Source organism: Antechinus flavipes, chromosome X, assembly GCF_016432865.1.
Source record: "Antechinus flavipes isolate AdamAnt ecotype Samford, QLD, Australia chromosome X, AdamAnt_v2, whole genome shotgun sequence".
NCBI classification, from domain to species: Eukaryota; Metazoa; Chordata; class Mammalia; order Dasyuromorphia; family Dasyuridae; genus Antechinus; species Antechinus flavipes.
Genome location: NC_067404.1, coordinates 53,946,462 through 53,964,711, shown reverse-complemented (window position 1 = coordinate 53,964,711; position 18,250 = coordinate 53,946,462). Strand labels below are relative to the sequence as shown.

Genomic DNA, 18,250 nt, shown 5'->3' with positions numbered 1-18,250 from the left:
CAAATTTGACCTCAGCCACTTAACACTTCCTAGATGTGTGATTCTGGACAAGTCACTTAACCCCAACCGCCTCAGCAAGGGGAAAAAAAATACATATATATATATTAGCTGACAGGTTTTTATAACAATGAGCAAACTGACAGTACAAAAATCTCAAACAACAAGACATGAAGTGTCTTCTTCTGATTGGCTACTGATGATATACTGAGAATTGAAATTACATCATTTGCACCTCCCCTTCTGAAATCTCTAACCACAGCCCAGGTAACGCGATCCCAATCCCAAGACAAAGGTTCTCAGGTGATGGGAGTAGTCTTCAGAATAATGAGAATGGTTACATTCAATAATTGATATTTGATCAGTTAGATTAATCAAATTTCTCTGGAAAGTGGGTACTAGGTAGGGTTCCAAAAAAAAAAAAAAGCCTGACCTTTAGAGAAGATTCTCTGGGATGGAGTCAGTAGGTAAAGTTTATAAGGAATTTTTAATTTAATTTAATAAAATAAAATAAAATTAATAAAATCTAGCTTGGTAAAAGTCTTAGAAAAAATAGAATTAATATTAATTTTCAATTTTACACTGGGAAGATTTGTGTGAACTTGATGAGGTCCTGGGTAGCAGGTGGGCATTAGCCGAGAAAGCCTGAATCACTGTAAACAATCTGGAAGCCAAGTCAAGTTGAGTCAAGCTGGAAAGAGCACGGATAGGATCACTTCATCCTTAAGTGAGCCTTTTGTTCAAGTAGACCTGGACACCAGGTGGAGGTCTTTGGTAGCCTCCCCCCAACATCAGAAAGTCAAGTTATGATGTCAATCCTTCCCCCCTTAGAGTTCCCTTATAAAAGATCTGCTCATACTGTAGATCCTTGGTAACTCCTTTTTAAGGCTAGCCACCCTCATGGCGTCTTTCTCCTTATTATAGCTAACTCCTTTTGGGGGCTAGCTAACTTCTCTTGTAATTTAGTCTGCTCTTAGCAGCGTAATTAAATTTCTGTCCCTTGATTTGGAGGTCTATGATTACAAATTCTTTTGAGATATCTTTCAACACCAGCCCATAACCCCAAATATACTTTAAAAAAAATGTCTCATGGGTATTTTTATTTTTTCCCAATATACTTTTGATGTAATATGATTTTGTGGTCCCCTAATTTTAGGGGGGCTTCTGTTTTGGCAAAAAGTCAGTGATTTGAGATTTTCCGCCTCAGGAAACTCCCCAACACCCAATCTGCCTGAGACCACTCCTCAATTTATTACTGACTGGTAATAATCTGGTTAACCGATCCTTCGTACCTATGAGGCATAGAATTAATCTATATATGATTGAAAGCTGGATAAATGTATCTCCTCTGCTTCAGTTTCTCTGCTGAATTCCCTTACAATTCAGTCCACTTTTTCATAGCGTTACTATTGCAATAAAGCGTTGACCCTTGTATAGGAGATGGGTCCAAGTCTGCAAATTCTTTTGAGACATCTCGAAACAGCGGTCTGGGACCTCAAACTTTTGGAGTCCCCTTTCCCAACCTCAACACTTTGGGGGGTCTAACACTCTGAAACCCCAACAAACTGATACAGAATAAAGTGAACAAAACCAGAAGAATTTATGCTGTAAGAATAACAATGTATAAATGAACAACTTTCAAAGACTCGGAAATGATTAGATATGTTCCAGGGGACTGATGATGAAGCATATTAACTACCTCCTGCTTGAGAGGTAATGGATTCAGGAGTACAGAATGAGACACTTTGGGGACATGGCCAATGTGGGAATTTGTATTGCTTGACTATAGAAATTTGTTGAAAAGGGTTTTTTCTTTATTTTTTCCCCCTCCAAGGTGGGGGGAGTTGAGGAGAAAAAAAATTTTAATTGAAATTTTGATTTTGGTTTAGGAGACAGAGCACTGGCTCTGGAGTCAGGAGAACCTCAATTCAAATCCGACCTGTAAGAAACAAAATGCCTTACCAAGCACTCCACTAACTCTCTGATGAATCCAAGAAAGGATTTTATTTTACGTTCTTGCAAAAGCTAGTGTCTAAGTCAGTAGACATGTCTTTGAAGCACAAAAGCACAGCCTTTTATTCCCCAACCCAAAATGCAAGTCCCTCCCCTATTGCCCTCATTGATTGGGTATTATAGAGATTAGTTTATCCAAAATGCCTAATTTCTCCCATGTGAGTACTCATCCCTGATTCCATCTTCCCTCCACTTGGGAATCTGGGTCTCTTTGTTCCACTTCAGCCTAACCTTTAGATTTCATTTCTTAGCTTTCATTTTTTTTCCGATTTGTTTCATTTCTCTGCATTTCTCTATTTTAAGTTTTGTAACCCTAGAAACTAAACCCTCATCCAATTGTCACAGGCCTCAGACACGTAACACTTGCTAGCTGTGTGAACCCAGGGAATTGACTCCTATTCTTATAAATTGGAATCAGTTCCTTATGTATTTTGGAAATGGGATTTTTATCAGAGAAACGTGTCGCAAAGATAATTCTCCCCTTCCCTTTCTAATTTTAACTGCATTGGTGTTTGTTTTAATTTTTGTAATCCGAATTGCTCGTCATTTTCTGATCCTCTCAATTCCCTTTTGGGGGGGGGGGATGTCATTAACTCTTCCCCTTTATATAGTGAATTTGTTTGTAATGTGACCTTTTATAGCTAAGTGACAGGTCCATTTGAAATTGAATTTGCTATCTAGTGTGATCTTTTCATCTAAATCTAATTTCTGTTCCACGGGTGAGAGGTCTTTTTCCAGCCGAACTGCCAAGCATTCAAACTCCACTCCAGAGGGCTCAATTCCCAAGAGTTGTCCATACTAAGTGCCAAAATTTAGGTTTGCCTAAAAGATGATTTTTACAGAGAATTCACATAAGCCAAGTGCTCACATGAAGGGCAGAAGAAGTGATATCTCAAGATCTCTCTGAAGAACTCTGGAATCCATTGAGAGACAATGGCACATGGTGTGGCCACATCAAGGAAGTCACTAGGCTCTCTGAACAAAGCAGAATTGCAGTACCTCAAAATAAACACAAGATGACCAGATTTAGGGCCATCCCCACTCCAAATGTTCATATGGCCCATTTGTGCTCCTGCTGTGGTAGTCTTCAGAGCTTGTGTTGGTCTCATCAGTCACAGCAAGACATGCTGTACCTTCACTCCAACATAGTAATGTCATTTTGGTCCTTTTTGAGAATGAAGAACAAGCAACTTCTGCCTGATTTCCAGTTTTTCTAGCAGTTTTTGTCAAATATCAAGCTTGGGCTTCCGAAGTTCATTTACTAGCTCGGCTGGCCCTTAGCTTTTGGATATTATGGACCCAAAAGACTTTCCTCATCAGTGTCAAATTGGTACCCACTGTTTAAACCTTTAGTTTAAAAAAAAAAATTGATAGAAGGGAAAATGGAAATTTACTAGTCGAATGTCAACAAAGGTTTTTGCACCATTGTTGGAGGAGATTGAAAATGGATATCATGATTTAGTAAATGCAGTCCTTGATGCTTGTTTTCTATTTGGAACTATGTATTTTTAGCAAATGTCTTTTTCCAATCAATGAGTATCTATTAAGCACTCATTATGCTACTTAAAGGACAGTGATGTGGTGCTTTAGTGGATGGAGTTCCCGGCCTGGAGAAAGGAAAACTCAGCTTCCTGAGTTCAAACCTGGTCTCAGATACTTCTTAGCTGTATCACCCTGGGCATGTCACTTAACCCTGTGTGCCTCAGTTTCTTCACACCTGTAAAATGAACCGGAGAAGGAACTGGCAAACCAACCGGCAAACCACACCAATATCTTTGCCAAGAAAATTCCAAATGGTATCCTGAAGAATGGACCTCGACTGAAAGGGACTGAACAACAACAATGGCATTTAATCCTTGGCATCGTACCAAGAGCTGAGGCTACAAAGAAAAATAAAAGTTCTTGCTCTCAAGGAGCTCACGGTCTAATGGAGATGACACCCATTTTAAATCATGTAAATTGAATTTCGAACCAGACCTTCAAATTGCTATCACAAAGTATTGAACCAAAATTTTTAGAAATAATAAAGCAATCATGCTGTCGTCACTAAAACGCTCAGCGATCGTTAATAACAATCAGAGATGTTTTAGTGAGGGCCAAAAGATTTTTTCCACCCCCACCATTTATTTATGGTGTTTATGAAAATAGTCGGAATAGAATCCTTTTGGGCCATGTTTTCTAATGCACACATTTATTTCTAAGGATACAAATAAGATACTTCTTAACTTGAAAAGTAAAACAAAATGAACTTTTTAAAAGACAAAAATAATAGTTTGGGAATGCGTGGGGTTTTTTTGTTTTTGTTTTTAATGACAACATAGCACCATTCAAAAAGTTGATCTAGCCTATGAGTTGCACCCATAGCTCCCGCTAAGCTCTGGGGAGACCCCGTGGCTTTCCAGCGAGTGCTTCCCGCCCGTTGGGAAGGAGGCGACAGTAGCTTAAGGCGCTCCCCCCTCCCCCCTCCTTCCCCGCTAAGGGCTGAGCGGCCCCGCCCATTCGGAAAGGGGCGAAGAGGGAAGCGAACATTTCCCTCCCTTTCCGAAGGAGGGAAAAGGAGCCGAAGGCTCCCCGCTCCCTGGCCCCGCCCAGTCCTAGGAAAGAGGGAATGTTCCCTCCCGTTGGGCGGGGGCTGACTCCCCTCTTCCCGGCTCCCCCTCCCTTCCGAGAGTAGCCGAAGGGAGCCGAGCGCCCCCACTCCGTCCCGGAAGGGGCCGCCGGGAGCCCCCTCCTCACTCCGCCCCGGAAGGAGCCCCTAAGAGTCTGGCGCCCTTGACGAAGCCACCCCCTTCCCAACCCTCCCCTTTCACCTAAGGAGCCCCGGACCACAAGCACCCCAAGTGGGTCAAGAAGGCCGGCCCGGCGGGAAGCGCTTCCGGAAGGAGAGGCGGCAGCGATTGGCTCCTGGGGCCGCAGCCGCGTGAGGAGGCGCTGGGCCCCCAGCACCCGCGCATAACGCCCCCTGCCGGCTCTCTGAGCGCCCACAGCAAAGGAGAGGCCGGCTCCGGCGGCGGCGGCGGCGGCAGGAACCCAGCCGCAGCAGCAGTAAGCAGCAGCCGCAGCAGCAGTAAGCAGCAGTAAGCAGCAGTAAGCAGCAGTAGCAGTAGCAGCAGCAGCAGCAGCAGTAGCAGCAGCCGCAGCAGCAGCAGCTCCCGAGCCGAAGCAGCAGCGAGAGGGCTGGAAGCGGGGCTTTGGGCTTCCCGTAGCACGAGAGGAGCAGGAGCGGACGCTGTGCCCGCGGCCCCTGGGGACCAGGTGAGGAAGGGCTCGCCTGGGCTGGGCCGGTGCCCCCACACACAAACCAGGAAGCGACAGCCCTGCGCCTCGAGATTTTCCTTTGTGCGGGGAGGGGTGTGTGTGTGCTTTTCCAGCCTGGGGAGGGGGGAGGCCGCGTCCTGGGGAGGGTGCTAAGTGCAGGACGAGTCTGCCAGATGGACGTGTTTCTCTGTGCCTAGGCCCCGGACTAGACGAGGGGGAGCCTTTTCCTGTTCCCAGTGTCCTTCCTTTTGGGGCTCCTTTTTTTTCTCCCAGTTGCCTCAGGTCTAATCCGCTCTTTTCCTCCCTTTTCCCTCCCCTACTCGCCCCTTCGGGCCACTTCCCGGGCCATAACAATGCCGCCTGCTTCCCTGTCTCCCTCCCTCCCTCAATCACCAGCAGTCTGCTCCCCCTCTACACCCTCCACTCTTTCCACTCTATTCACTAGCTTGTACTTTCCCCGATGTGCCTGTTCTTCTTGAACCCTTCCCCCCTCCTTCCCCACCCCAACCTTGCACCGGTAGCTGGTTCGAGACTCTTCCTCCCTAAGGGAAAGCAAGGTTGCAAACCTTGTTTTCAACCAACTGGCCTCAAAGGGTAGGGGCTGGGGGTGGGGGAAAGCAGGTGGAGGACGAGAGACAGGTTTCAGCTGCTGCAGTGATCCCCTATGTTTGATTCCCCCATATCTGATCCTCTGTTATTTCCTCTCTACACCCCTCCTCCATCACCTCTCTCTTCCCCCTCTTCCCCCCTCTCCCCACCCCCCAGTGTGAAGGTTGGTCACAAAATGGTTGTTCGGCAGGGATTTTCCACAAAGTCTGGTTGTAGATCCTCAATTTCTCAACCCAAGAAAAACAAACAAACAAATGGAACTCTACCAACTTGCAAGGTTTCCTGTAAATGTCAATTTTCCATGCTTCCAGTTTAGTAGGACCCCTTTGTGAACCACAGGAAGTCTAAGGGCCTTTTTCGGAAATCCTGCCTACTAAAAAACTGACTACTGTGTTGAAATTCCCACATTTAGGAATCTGAGATTGTTGGCAAAAAGCCCAGAAGTCACTCTTTTTCAACTGATGGATGCCTTTATGTTACCCTGAAACTGTTGGATTGACAAGAAATACTCCACGGAGTATTTCTGTGCTATTTTAGTCATGCAATATTCTGGTGGTTTTTGAAAAACTGCACCTTGCATCATGTGGAAGGTTGCTTTAGAACTCTGAAGGGAAAGAATATTCTTGATACTAACATTTTTTTTTCTCACAAACTAGTGTGATTTTATTGATGATGTTTACATTGATCTTAGTATATTTATTATTATTATTAACATCCTTTTCAAAATGTTCTTACTGATTAGATATGTCAAGTCTAGGTTAGGATTTCAGCCTTTAGGCTGATTCAGGATTTCAGGATCTTTAGCCATTAGTTATTTTGTTTCTGGGAGATTTTGTGAATTGCCTTTGTCCTTTCTGCATTCAAAAGCTGCAACTTTGATATAGTGGTGGACAACAAGTCACTCCATGGTGTATGATATTATTTTCTTAGGATTGTAGAATTTGTTGACCATTTTGTACTACCCACTCATTTTTACAGAGGAGAAACATGAAACGCTTGAGTAGAGCTAGGATACAAACCCAGATGATAGAAAATAGTTGGGAAAAAACCTTAGAGATGATTCTTCCTAATCCCTCATTTTTCAGATTAAGAAACTGAGGACCAGTAGAGGCAAAATCTTGCTGAGGGTCACACAGACAACTAGTTTTGAGGTTATGATTCAAATTGTGGCTCAGTGGGTAGGGAGCTGATCCTGGCTCGAGGGTGGCTTCAGATACTTCCTAAGTGTGACCTTGGGCTAGTCTATCTTTCTCAATTTCCTCAACTGTAAAATGAGGATAATAATAGCATCTACCTCCAAGGTTGTTGTGAGGACAAAACACAGTGCCTGGCACATAGTAGATGCTATATGACTGCTAGCTATTACTATTACTATTATTAAATCTCAGTTGTCTGACTTTGTAAATAGTTATCTGACCACTATCATGATGGTGCCTTGACAAATCTGACAAATCCTTTTGAAGAAATCTAAATCTCTTCACCCTTGACTGTGAGAGAGAAGAATGTTATTCTTGTTGATAACTAGGTTGGATGGTGGCAGTTGTGTTTGAGGTAGAGTGGACAGTGACTTGCTGAGAGTAAAATGAGCAGGCTAGTCACAAATAGAAGGACTTGAGTGATTTCTCCCAATGTTTTTCCCCTAAAAATATATTTCTAGTACTTGGATGAAAACCATAATTCATCAGGAGCTTTTGAATTAACTTGTGGGCCAAGGAAGATGAAAAACAATGTTGTTTAGTGGTTAACAATGAGAGGTAAGTGTCAGAAATGAACTGAGCCTCAAATTGCTAGCACAGAGTGACTGCTGGAAACAATTGGTGAGAGGAAAGAGAACATTTTGTAAAAAAAAAATCAGTAGAAAGAATATGAGAACACATACATTTGTCTTTCTAGGAATATATAGTGCACTAGTAGATAAATGAAGTAAAATTGGGCAGGGATGGATTGCTTGCTGGGTCTTCCTGGGCATTCATTAAGCACTTTCTGTGTGCAGGAACTATGTTAGAGGCAATATCGAGACCAAAATGAAATTGTCTCACCCTAAAAATGCTTGCATTCTATTGGGGGAGACAACAGGTACATATGTAGGTGTATACCAAATAAGAACTCCCTTTATAGTTCAGAACCAATTTCCATTCGATCAGAGCTAATGAATGGGAGCAAATATTAATAAATACTTAAATGTGTAGCAGATGATAATAGCTAACACTTGCATAGTCTTTTAAGGTTTACAAAATGCACTTACACAATATCATAATCTCATTTGATCCTTCAATAACCCTGAAAGGTCTTAAATATTTTTCTCAAAGTTTATATCAAATAGATATCACTGTGGATAAAAAGATTCATCCCCCAAGTGGCTAGTCTTCTGTGGATGGACCACTCAAAACTTAGCTAGGTTTGTTCTTAAGATATCACCTGTTTAGTCTGTGATATGTACTCAGCGCCGCAGCACCTTCCAGTCCTCTTGCTCTGTTGCATGTCCATTAAGAATCTAGGTTCACAGGAGATCATTATATACCTCAACAATGATACTGTTTGAGGATGTATTCTGATGGAAGTGGATTTCTTCGACAAAGAGAGCTAACTCAGTTCAGTTGATCAAGGATGAACAGAAGCAGCTACACCCAAAGAAAGAACACTGGGAAATGAATGTAAACTGTTTGCATTTTTGTTTTTCTTCCCGGGTTATTTCTACCTTCTGAATCCAATTCTCCCTGTGCAACAAGAGAACTGTTCGGTTCTGCACACATATATTGTATCTAGGATATACTGTAACCTATTTAACATGTAAAGGACTGCTTGCCATCTGGGGGAGGGGGTGGAGAGAGGAAGGGGAAAAATCGGAACAGAAGTGAGTACAAGGGATACTGTTGTAAAAAATTATCCTGGCATGGGTTCTATCAATAAAAAGTTATTAAAAAAAACAAAGAATCTAGGTTCATCTCCATACTGGATTGAGATATTAGTTGGGAAGGGACTGATTAGATTAGATAAGATTTAAGGTGGAAGGGATTTCAGCCCTCAGGATCTCATCCACGCCCTTTGATTTTATGGAAGAGAAAACTGAGCCCCAGGGAGGGGCAAGGATTTGCTTAATGTCACATAGTAACTGGCAGCTCCTGGATTCTAATTCAGCACCTCTGCCTTCCACATCCATTAGGCAGTAGTCTCGATGAGTTGAAACTAGAAAGAGCTACCTACAGGTACTGAAATTACAGGTGAAAAATGTTTGAATAGTAAAATGCTTTTGTTTTCTTCCCTTCTCTACTTTCCCTGCTTTTTCCTTTTTTCTCCCCTATAGGCATGGAGAGCAGAAAGCTTATTTCTGCCACTGACACTCAGTACTCTGGTAATCTACTGAATTCCTTGAATGAGCAACGAGACCATGGCCTGTTCTGCGATGTCACTGTTATCGTGGAAGATCGAAAATTTCGGGCTCATCGGAATATTCTGTCCGCATCGAGTACTTATTTTCACCAGCTTTTTTCAGTTGCTGGGCAAGTGGTTGAATTAAACTTTATAAGGGCAGAAATTTTCGCTGAAATTCTCAACTATATTTATAGTTCGAAACTTATGCGTATTAGATCAGATCTACTTGAGGAATTAATTAAGTCAGGGCAGTTATTAGGAGTTAAGTTTATAGCAGAACTTGGTGTACCTCTGTCACAAGTTAAAAGTATCTCAGGTACAATAAAGCAGGATGGTGGTGAAACCTTACCTCCTGGCACAGATGAAAAGCATCTTCAAATGCAGAAGGCAGATAATGAAGGGTCTGATGCTGGGGTGACTATGATGCCTGTTATAACTGAGACTTTTTCTCTATGTGCTGAAGATTATGAGACCAAAAAGATCGGTACTGATTCTGATGAAGATGATGATGTCATTTTCTGTTCCGAAATTTTACCTCCCAAAGAGGCTTTGCCAAGTGGTAACACGGCAGCACAAGTCCAGCCCGACCCAGGGCCTGTTGCCTGTACCGATCAGGCTTGTAGCTCAAGTAGCTCTCCCCCTCTAACAAATAAACCCTTGCAGACACTTGCTACCTCTGTGAACCAGACGGGCCCAAGCCAACCCCGAAATAGTGAAGAAACTCTTAAGGCTTCAGCCCCCAAACATCTGACTCCCAACATCATTTTGTTAAATCAGCCGCCTCTTAACTCCCTACCTGGTTCCTCACTTCCTAGTCAGGTGTCTCCGGTTAATTTACTTGTACAGAATCATCAGCAGACACCAAATAGCACTGTGGCTTTACCTAAACGTAGGGCTAATGTAGAAGTGGAAGCACAGATTATAGAGGATGACGATGATGCTCTTAGTTCTAGTCCAGACTCGGGAGTTGGTAATCCTTCTTTGATCCCCCAGCCTGATGCATCTTTTAATGGCTCTGCGATCCAGTCAAAGCAGGTCTCTCTTTTTCATCAAGAACCACTCTCTAACTCCTTAAAAATTTCTAATATTATTACTGAAAGCAGTAAGGATTCAGGTGGAGGTGCAAAACACGTGATGGAGGGTCAGAAGATCATTACGCTAGATACAGCTACTGAAATTGAAGGTTTATCTACTGGTTGTAAAGTGTATGCAAATATTGGGGAGGACACGTATGACATAGTGATTCCTGTCAAAGATGATCCTGATGAAAAAGAGGTCAAGCGTGATAGTGAGGGCCCGAAAACATCTGGTGATGAGCCTTCAAACAAACGCGTCAAAGTCAAACATGACGATCACTATGAATTAATCGTAGATGGGAGGGTGTATTATATTTGTATAGTGTGCAAAAGATCTTATGTCTGTCTGACAAGTTTGCGGAGACATTTTAACATTCATTCTTGGGAGAAGAAGTATCCGTGCCGTTACTGTGAGAAGGTGTTTCCCCTTGCGGAATACCGCACCAAACATGAGATTCATCATACCGGAGAGCGGCGGTATCAGTGTTTGGCCTGTGGCAAATCCTTCATCAACTACCAGTTTATGTCTTCACATATGAAGTCAGTTCATAGTCAGGACCCTTCTGGTGACACAAAGCTTTATCGCTTACATCCATGCAGGTCTTTGCAGATCAGGCAATACGCTTATCTTACTGATCGTCCAAGGAGTATACCCGTAATAAAGGAAGATGGAATTGTGTATAAGGTTGATGGTGGGAAAGAACCTTCAGTAGGGACTGCCACATCTACTCCCCAAAGCAAGCCAATGACTTGGGATGATATCTTTATTCAACAGGGAAATGATTCCATGTTTAAACAAAATGTAACAGATGGCAGCACTGAGTTTGAATTTATAATACCAGAGTCTTACTGAATTGCTTGGGTGGGGGGGGAATAAAACAAAACAACAACCTGAGTTTGTGTCAGGGGGCAATGTTTTCAAAAGACCAGTAAACACAAAATAATTGGGGTGAAAGCAAGTTAAATTAGTCCTTCAAAGTCAATCTGAAAGTAGTTTTCATTTGCATTATTTTTAGTTACAGGAAATTGATAGGAGCAAATTTATCTGAAATTTTATTTGAGTATAAACTCAGGAATCATCTCCAGGATGAGCTGTCCATTAGTTTATTTGGGGGGGAGGGTTGTTCATTCGTTTGCTTTTTAAGAAAAAATTAATGGTATAAAAAAGAATTTGAAGCAATCACACCTCTCTGACAGGTATTATTGGCATACCTGAAAAATTGAACCTATTTTGTGAATCTTCCTTTATGTATAGCACTTTACTGCTGATTTCTGCAAAAACATTTGAACATCAAGTCTACAATTTTTGTGTTGTCTAATGTGTATGACATAAAAATATCCAGCAGCTTTTAAAGTCATTTTGAAAAGGTTCAAAATAACTATCCTGTCCACTTGGATGGCTTGCTTTGGGCCCAGCAGTACTGTATTATTTCTCTGGTCCAAATGGATTGTTAAACTTCCATCTGGATAGTTAAATCTGTCCTTTCACGTAATAAGCTTGTCATCTGGAACAATGACAGAATTGGGCTCATCAGAAACAATCGTGACTTACATCTGGCCATGTACCGAAAGAGACCAGTGGCTAGTCCACTTTATCCCTTTGCCACATGGGATATGTAGAGGGAATCTTGATGGACTGAGATCTGAGTGGTATGGAATGGAGAAAAAGGAGAAGTCCTACAGTAATTCTTTTAAGTTAGGAAACTCAAGAGAATGAAATTAGGAAGCAATCGTTGATTTACTGGTGACTAACATGCCCATGTTAACATGTGATGTTACTTTTACTTTTTAACCTGAAGGCTGCACTATGGGCTTGCAAATATGCATAAAACTATAAAAATAACTAAATTCCATGGTTTGGGGGGGAGGAATCCCTCAATGTAAATTGTTAAACCTAGAATTTTCTAATAGGAAGTTTTCATTTGAAATGGGGTGGTTTTATTTTGTTTTTGTTCTGTTTTGTTTTGTTATTTTTTCTTAAAGAAAAGCCTTAGCTTTTTAATGTATTATGAGATATGCTTTGCTCTATTCTACCTACAAATCACTGTGATGATAGAGCATTCAGGAACTTCGGATGGAGTCTTGCTGGCCTGTTGGTCCAGGCCCAGTTGTAGGACTTCAGTCAGGTTTGTGTGTCACCTTCAAATTGATGCATCAAGGAAACAAAGTCGATAGGAAACTTTCATTGGAAAGGCTAGTAAAGTGAGCAAGCACAAATACTTCACTTAGTATTTCCTAAGTCAACCTGTTGAATTTCTGTAAATGATTTACAAAAAAGAAAAAAATGTAAAAATACAAAAAAAGTCGATAGATATGAAAAGGTTGTGCATAGTAATAGTTATTTGTAACCTTTCATTAAGTATTTCTTATTTGACAGTTTAAAAGAATTTTTCTTTTTATGTATTATAAGAATGTTTTTAAAGCTTAAAGCTTTAATTATAAATTTTCATGCATATGTCATTGTTGCTAGGATGAATTAGATTTGAAGATAATTTTTAAAGCTTCTAAAGCTACAAAGGTACCAGAAATCAGTATTTTTAATAAAAGGAGAACAAAACATAAGTCATTTTTTTGCCTACCCAGGTGTATGCTGTGCATATGTTTTCTGTCTTGCGTGTGAATAGATTTTTCAAATCATCATTTTGTAAATGAACCTTTTTTTTTTAAATTGAAGAAAGTAGCTTTTAATTTAAGACTCTGCTACCCGAATCACAGTAGTAGAGTTTGTGTATAGATGTTAATGATGTTATTCTTTGTTCATCAGAGTGTACTTGTTTTGGAAAACATTGTTGGTTCAATTTTATCCATTTCATTAATATACTTCATCAGTTAAATGCGATTATTATGAGTGTGAACAATACCTAGACCAGCATAGCTTTCAGACTTTTCAGACCTTTCAGACTTAATGGCCCATGTGCAGTTAAACACATAGACACATTTTGTCATGCTAAGGCTTAGTAAGTTTTATGAATCAGTTGTGACAAATGGGGAATCCCTTGTACCACTCCAGTTCTTTATTCAGAATGAAGTGGATATAATTATTTGCTGCTGAATATGCCCTAATGAAGTCCTGATCCTTAAATTTAAGCTCTATGCCTATTAAAGGTCACTTTTTGAGGGCTAGAAAGGGAACAGGGGTTTGGAGGAAAACTGGAAAAATTAAGATTGAATTGTATTTCTGCCGGAAGACTCTTATTTGCATGTATCTCAGGGTCTTCAGTTTTCCTAGGAGCAATTTCAATATCCAAAGTCCAGAGTGCATATTAAAAAAAAACAAAAAACTTTTTTTGGGGGGGAATAAAATCCTTCACTTCTAGTATTTATTGGATTGAAAATGTGTAGAGGCCCGTTTATTTTTCTTAATGGGGCCTATTGGCCTTTAGATCTCGGCCTATTACACTTATTATTTTTTTGGTTATTAAGTTAGCTTTTTCCCTTTGGTCTTAATGCTAAATTTCCTGTAAATATTAGAAGACGCTTACTTACTCTTTGAAACAGTACTCATGTTCAAAACAGTCACACAATTTTACAAGGCTTAAAGTCTTTGCAAAATAGGAAAAAATGCCATAGCAAATTTGCAAAGGACTATTTTAAAATACTGTCAATGTTCATAATGATATTGGTAGTAAATATCCTCCACCCTGTCACTGAGGGAAACTCTGCTATGTTTTCCAGTATAACTAAGAGCATAACATGTTCAAGGTAATCATTGTTAGAGGCTGCGTATTTATTTTCTGCTGTTGTTAAGGTATGATGACTGTTATCAAGATCTGAGAGCCAACAAACTGGACGTTGTCTTAAGAGCTTTGATTTCTGTCACTCAGAATTAAAACTGTCTGCTGTTCACTTTCACCGACACTGTAATGTGTATATATACACTTGTACAGTCTTTTGCTTAACTTTTAAAGTTGTGCTTTAAATTTTAACCAGTAATTCTTGCTGTTAGTTCTTAGAAGCTTTTTATGACAAAATAAAAAGTTTTAATTCCACCTATCAGGTGTCTTTATTGAAAAAGATATTTTAGCATTATGATGAATTTCTCACCTAAAAATCTCTTTCCCGGGTAAATACATAGTCATTGACATTTGGGGTATGGTGGGAGGTCCTCTCTCTGAGCAAGCATACCATATATACATGTATTTCAAACAAGTTTCCAAACCAGATTGGAAAAAACAACAGTGATGCCATTTAGAGGGCTCATTCAGGGACAGGCACATTTGTTTTCCTTGACCGAACAGTGAAAAATAGAAAATGAATATTTCTTTCGCATTTATATTATTTTTCAGTTTTGGCAGCGGGACTTCAGAGATTTCAGTTGAACCTCTCCTCCCCCCCCACTTTGTTAAAATTTTGGACCAGACTCGTGATGTCATTAACATAGGGAACTCACAGTAAGTAAATCCCCTTTACCAATCTGCAGCTTGGGTTTAGAGCATTGGTCACAAAGCGAGACAAAATTTGGAACTTTGTCCAGTAAAAAGGACACACCTTAAAAATCCACAAACAACAATATAAGGATAGAAATGAGCCACCGTGTCCTTAGAGAGCTTTTAACAACCTTGGCAAAGTTTCTGCAAGGGTTTTTTTTTTTTTTCCCTGTTAAATTGATTGGTCCCATCTCTAGCTCCTATAGAAAAGTGAAAAACCTGTGGCTTTAGACAAGTTACATTTAAGTTAAACACAAGAGAAAGACAAGTGAATGTTCATACATTTAATTTCTTTTAAGGATGACAGGAAAGGATAGTTGAATTAATCAGAAACATCACAAAAGCAATCAATTTCAAACATGGCAGTGATACAGGTTTAAGCAACACTCCATTTATACAGATTTTGGATTAATAGTTTATATTTTCATGCCTTGTTTAGCACTTTATATAGAATCAGGTATAAGGCATTAAATATTACAAAATGCAATCAAAATACATATTTTGGAAACATTCCTTCATTACTGCAAACACTTTGCTAAGATAATATTGATATTTCTTATGATAACATGTACTTTATATATATATATGTAGTTCAGTGTAATATAAATACTGATAAAGCTGCTCAAATTAATTTAGTATTACAAAATCCATAATGCATTATTTTCCAGTTATTTGGAAAGTAAGAAAGATACATAGAAATGAGATCCTTAATACTTTGGTGTGCGGAAATGTGATGGTACGGAGTAATCTTATAATTTTCAAAATTAAGTGCTTATACTTATTCACTAAAGCTAAAGGAAAAGTATAAACAGAAGATGCCAATGATGATATAATGGGTTAATATTGTACTTAGAGTAGCAAGACAAATCATGATATTCTCTACATAGAATTCAATGGAATCCCTTTCCCCACCCCCCATGCTTAGATTTGCAGAAAAATAAATAGCAATTTTGTTAAGAATTACTGGTTTTTTTTAGACCCTAAATCTGGATGACAAAACCGATGATACTAATAGTTGTTTCCCAAAAAGATGCACTGAGCAAATTGAGTGCATTTTAAAGGCATTAAGGAATCTCGCAGCTAGGTGTCTACAAATATCTGTTTGTTTGGATAACCAGCACCTATCTACTACCTCTAGACCCTAGACTGCTCTATTAATATTGATCATTTGTCAAATTGGGGAAAAAGTGACCTGTTTGCCAAAGGATTTGATTTTTCTTTGGCCCCTCTATTTTATAATACCCAAATGTAGGATTATCAAATTGTTCCTTTAGCACTCTCTTTTCTCACCTAGTATTTACTTATCTCTTCATAGGTTGAGTCCCCCAATTAGAATAAAAACTCTTTGAAGGCTGGGGCAAGTTTCCTTTTTTGCAGTAGTTTAATTGCACTGAAAGTTTATTTGGTGGAGGACAAGGTGTTTAAATTTTGAAGTGGGAGTCAGCCTCACCCAGGGTGTTATGAGAATCAAACACAATAATGTATGTAAAGCTGTAAGCACCATATACATATCTATTATTTGAACTTCACTAAGATGGTTTAAAGCTTGGTATACTTTTTAAAAGCTGCTCAGATGCTTTAACTCTACTATAATACTTACAAATTGAGCGAGATGACGATGTCGCAGTTTTTACAGAAGCCAGGCGGGTGCCTGACATGGTGGAATGATTTTGTTGCTGTTTTGCAGAATGTGAGAAGTTTGTTAGAATGCTCAACCAGCCCGGTTTTAGAAGATTAAATAGCCACAGAGATCACAACAAATCACTAACAATCCAAGACGATCTAGCACTAACAATAACACACACAATTTTATCCAAGTAAGATGTGTACATCCACAAGTTCACTGAAGTGAAGTGTGTAACTTCCACAGGTTGCTGGGTCTACTTTTAGGACCCACTTTTTGAAAACCTCACTTGTATGTTTGGATGGTATATACGTGAAAGAAATCCGATTTCCCCACTAAATGAAGACGAGGAACTTTTGCACTTTTCCCTTTGAGGGGTTCAAATAATGAGATCTGAGCTGAATTTTTGCATCACTCAGGAGAGTGAAGTAACTATGGTCCGGCCCCATCAGCCAGAGACTTCCTTGGGGCCTGATTGGTTAAAGGTGGGGTGTTTCAACTGAGAGAACGGGTGGCTAAGTGCTATGGCCAATTTGTATAAAAGGAAAAATGACAATTTGATGCTGCTGAATGCAGGTGGAGTGGGAAAAGGGGTAGGTTGCAGCATGCTAAGTCCTCACTGTGTGGGATCCCTAGTATGCTAGCAAGGAGAAGGTAAGCTAATCTCAGTTCAATGGAAAGAAGTAGTGGGTTTCACCTGGTCACCCCCTCTTCTGCATTGATAAATAATAAGTGTCGCTCTCCTCTGCCTGGCCAGGCATATCACAAAACCGCAAACCCAGTGGAAAGATCACACCTTAAACTCAGCCAATGCTACAGTAACAGACATCCGTGATCTCAGTGGTGGGCAGGAACTCTTCATCATGGGCTATACGGAGGTGGCTTTTCAAAAGGCGAATAATACGGTGGGGAGTACTGTGGTGGCTCATTGGAGGACCACATGTAGCTCGGAGAAGGCGAATTAGACTGAGGCTCATCAGAAAGTCCTGGTGGGTTGGAGCCTGGAAAGACACTGGTATGCTGCATGGAGAAAATAAAAGTAAGCTCAAGGCCAAGTTGGTCACTCTTTGAGCAAAGAGTACTCAAGAATACGTTATCCATCAAAATAATTTCTGCTCATTCATCTTCGAGTGTCAGGTTTTTCCATCAGAGGCAGAGAACTGCCTGTAAGCTAGGATGACCTGGGGTCAAGTTTACCTCTGCCATACTGGCTAGGTGATCCCAGGCAGGTCACTTAACTTAAATTCAACTAGAAACTAAACCCTACCTAAGAATCCCTTTTGGTACATACCGACTTAGATAACCACATATTGATATTGTCTGTGTTCTATTGCATTCTTATCTTTTTTGATATTTCTCAATTATATTTATAATCTGGTTTGGGCCCCATACAATTAACTTATGCTCTAGGCTAATGACTCTCTATGTTTCCTAAGTCACAGAGAAGGTGCTGAGCCACATCCCTTGTATCAATGAAGTGATAGGTCTGGTCCTTGCCCCTATTTTCACAAGGAGTTCGAGTTCTAAAACTTTTTTTTTTAATAATCAATTCAGCATTTATTAAACTCCTACTGTGTGCCAAATGGAAACCAACTGTGGCAGTTTTATTATCCTTGATAGCAAAAAAAAATTGTTATTAAATAGCTTTGCAGTCCAGCTTTCTCTGTTCACCCCCTACTGGGCCTTGAGAAGACCGTTTAGTTAGCTCTTGCCAAGCTGCCTTTAAACTGGTTTTTTATCTTCCATTGCATCTCTCTTTTATGAGGAGATAATGCTTATAGTCTTCTAGTATCCTTTTTGGTAAAAACTGAAAATGCAAAGATTGGGAAAATCCAAATAAAAAACCCTAATCTTCCCTATGTACCTGAGAAGTA

The 18,250-nt window shown here is 40.2% G+C and overlaps 2 protein-coding genes across 4 annotated transcripts in view; one reads left to right on the top strand and one right to left on the bottom strand.

The window, feature by feature from the left end:
* The first annotated feature begins 5,139 nt into the window (after positions 1–5,139).
* ZBTB33 (zinc finger and BTB domain containing 33) lies at positions 5,140–14,923 on the top strand. 2 transcript variants are annotated; one of them, XM_051969233.1, is made up of 2 exons: positions 5,140–5,265; positions 9,182–14,314. In XM_051969233.1, exon 2 carries the CDS (start codon positions 9,184–9,186, stop codon positions 11,176–11,178), a length of 1,995 nt encoding a protein of 664 aa, XP_051825193.1. In that variant the 5' UTR covers positions 5,140–5,265; positions 9,182–9,183; the 3' UTR covers positions 11,179–14,314. The 2 variants fall into 2 exon arrangements, 1 of the variants encoding a protein (XP_051825193.1); XR_007949158.1 differs by lacking the exon at positions 9,182–14,314 and adding an exon at positions 14,612–14,923 and having other exon boundaries at positions 5,190–5,265.
* A 98-nt stretch (positions 14,924–15,021) lies between these two features.
* Positions 15,022–18,250, bottom strand: part of TMEM255A (transmembrane protein 255A) — a 92,460-nt gene continuing 89,231 nt past the window's right edge. For both annotated transcript variants that reach the window (XM_051969234.1, XM_051969235.1), the window contains one exon: positions 15,022–17,396. In XM_051969234.1, coding sequence (XP_051825194.1) covers positions 17,238–17,396 — 159 coding nt within the window. In that variant the 3' untranslated portion in view covers positions 15,022–17,237. The remainder of the gene's footprint in view (positions 17,397–18,250) is intronic.

Excerpts from the sequence above, each read along its gene's own strand:
- ZBTB33 (XM_051969233.1), top strand. The coding sequence starts at position 9,184 with ATGGAGAGCAGAAAGCTTATTTCTGCCACTGACACTCAGTACTCTGGT.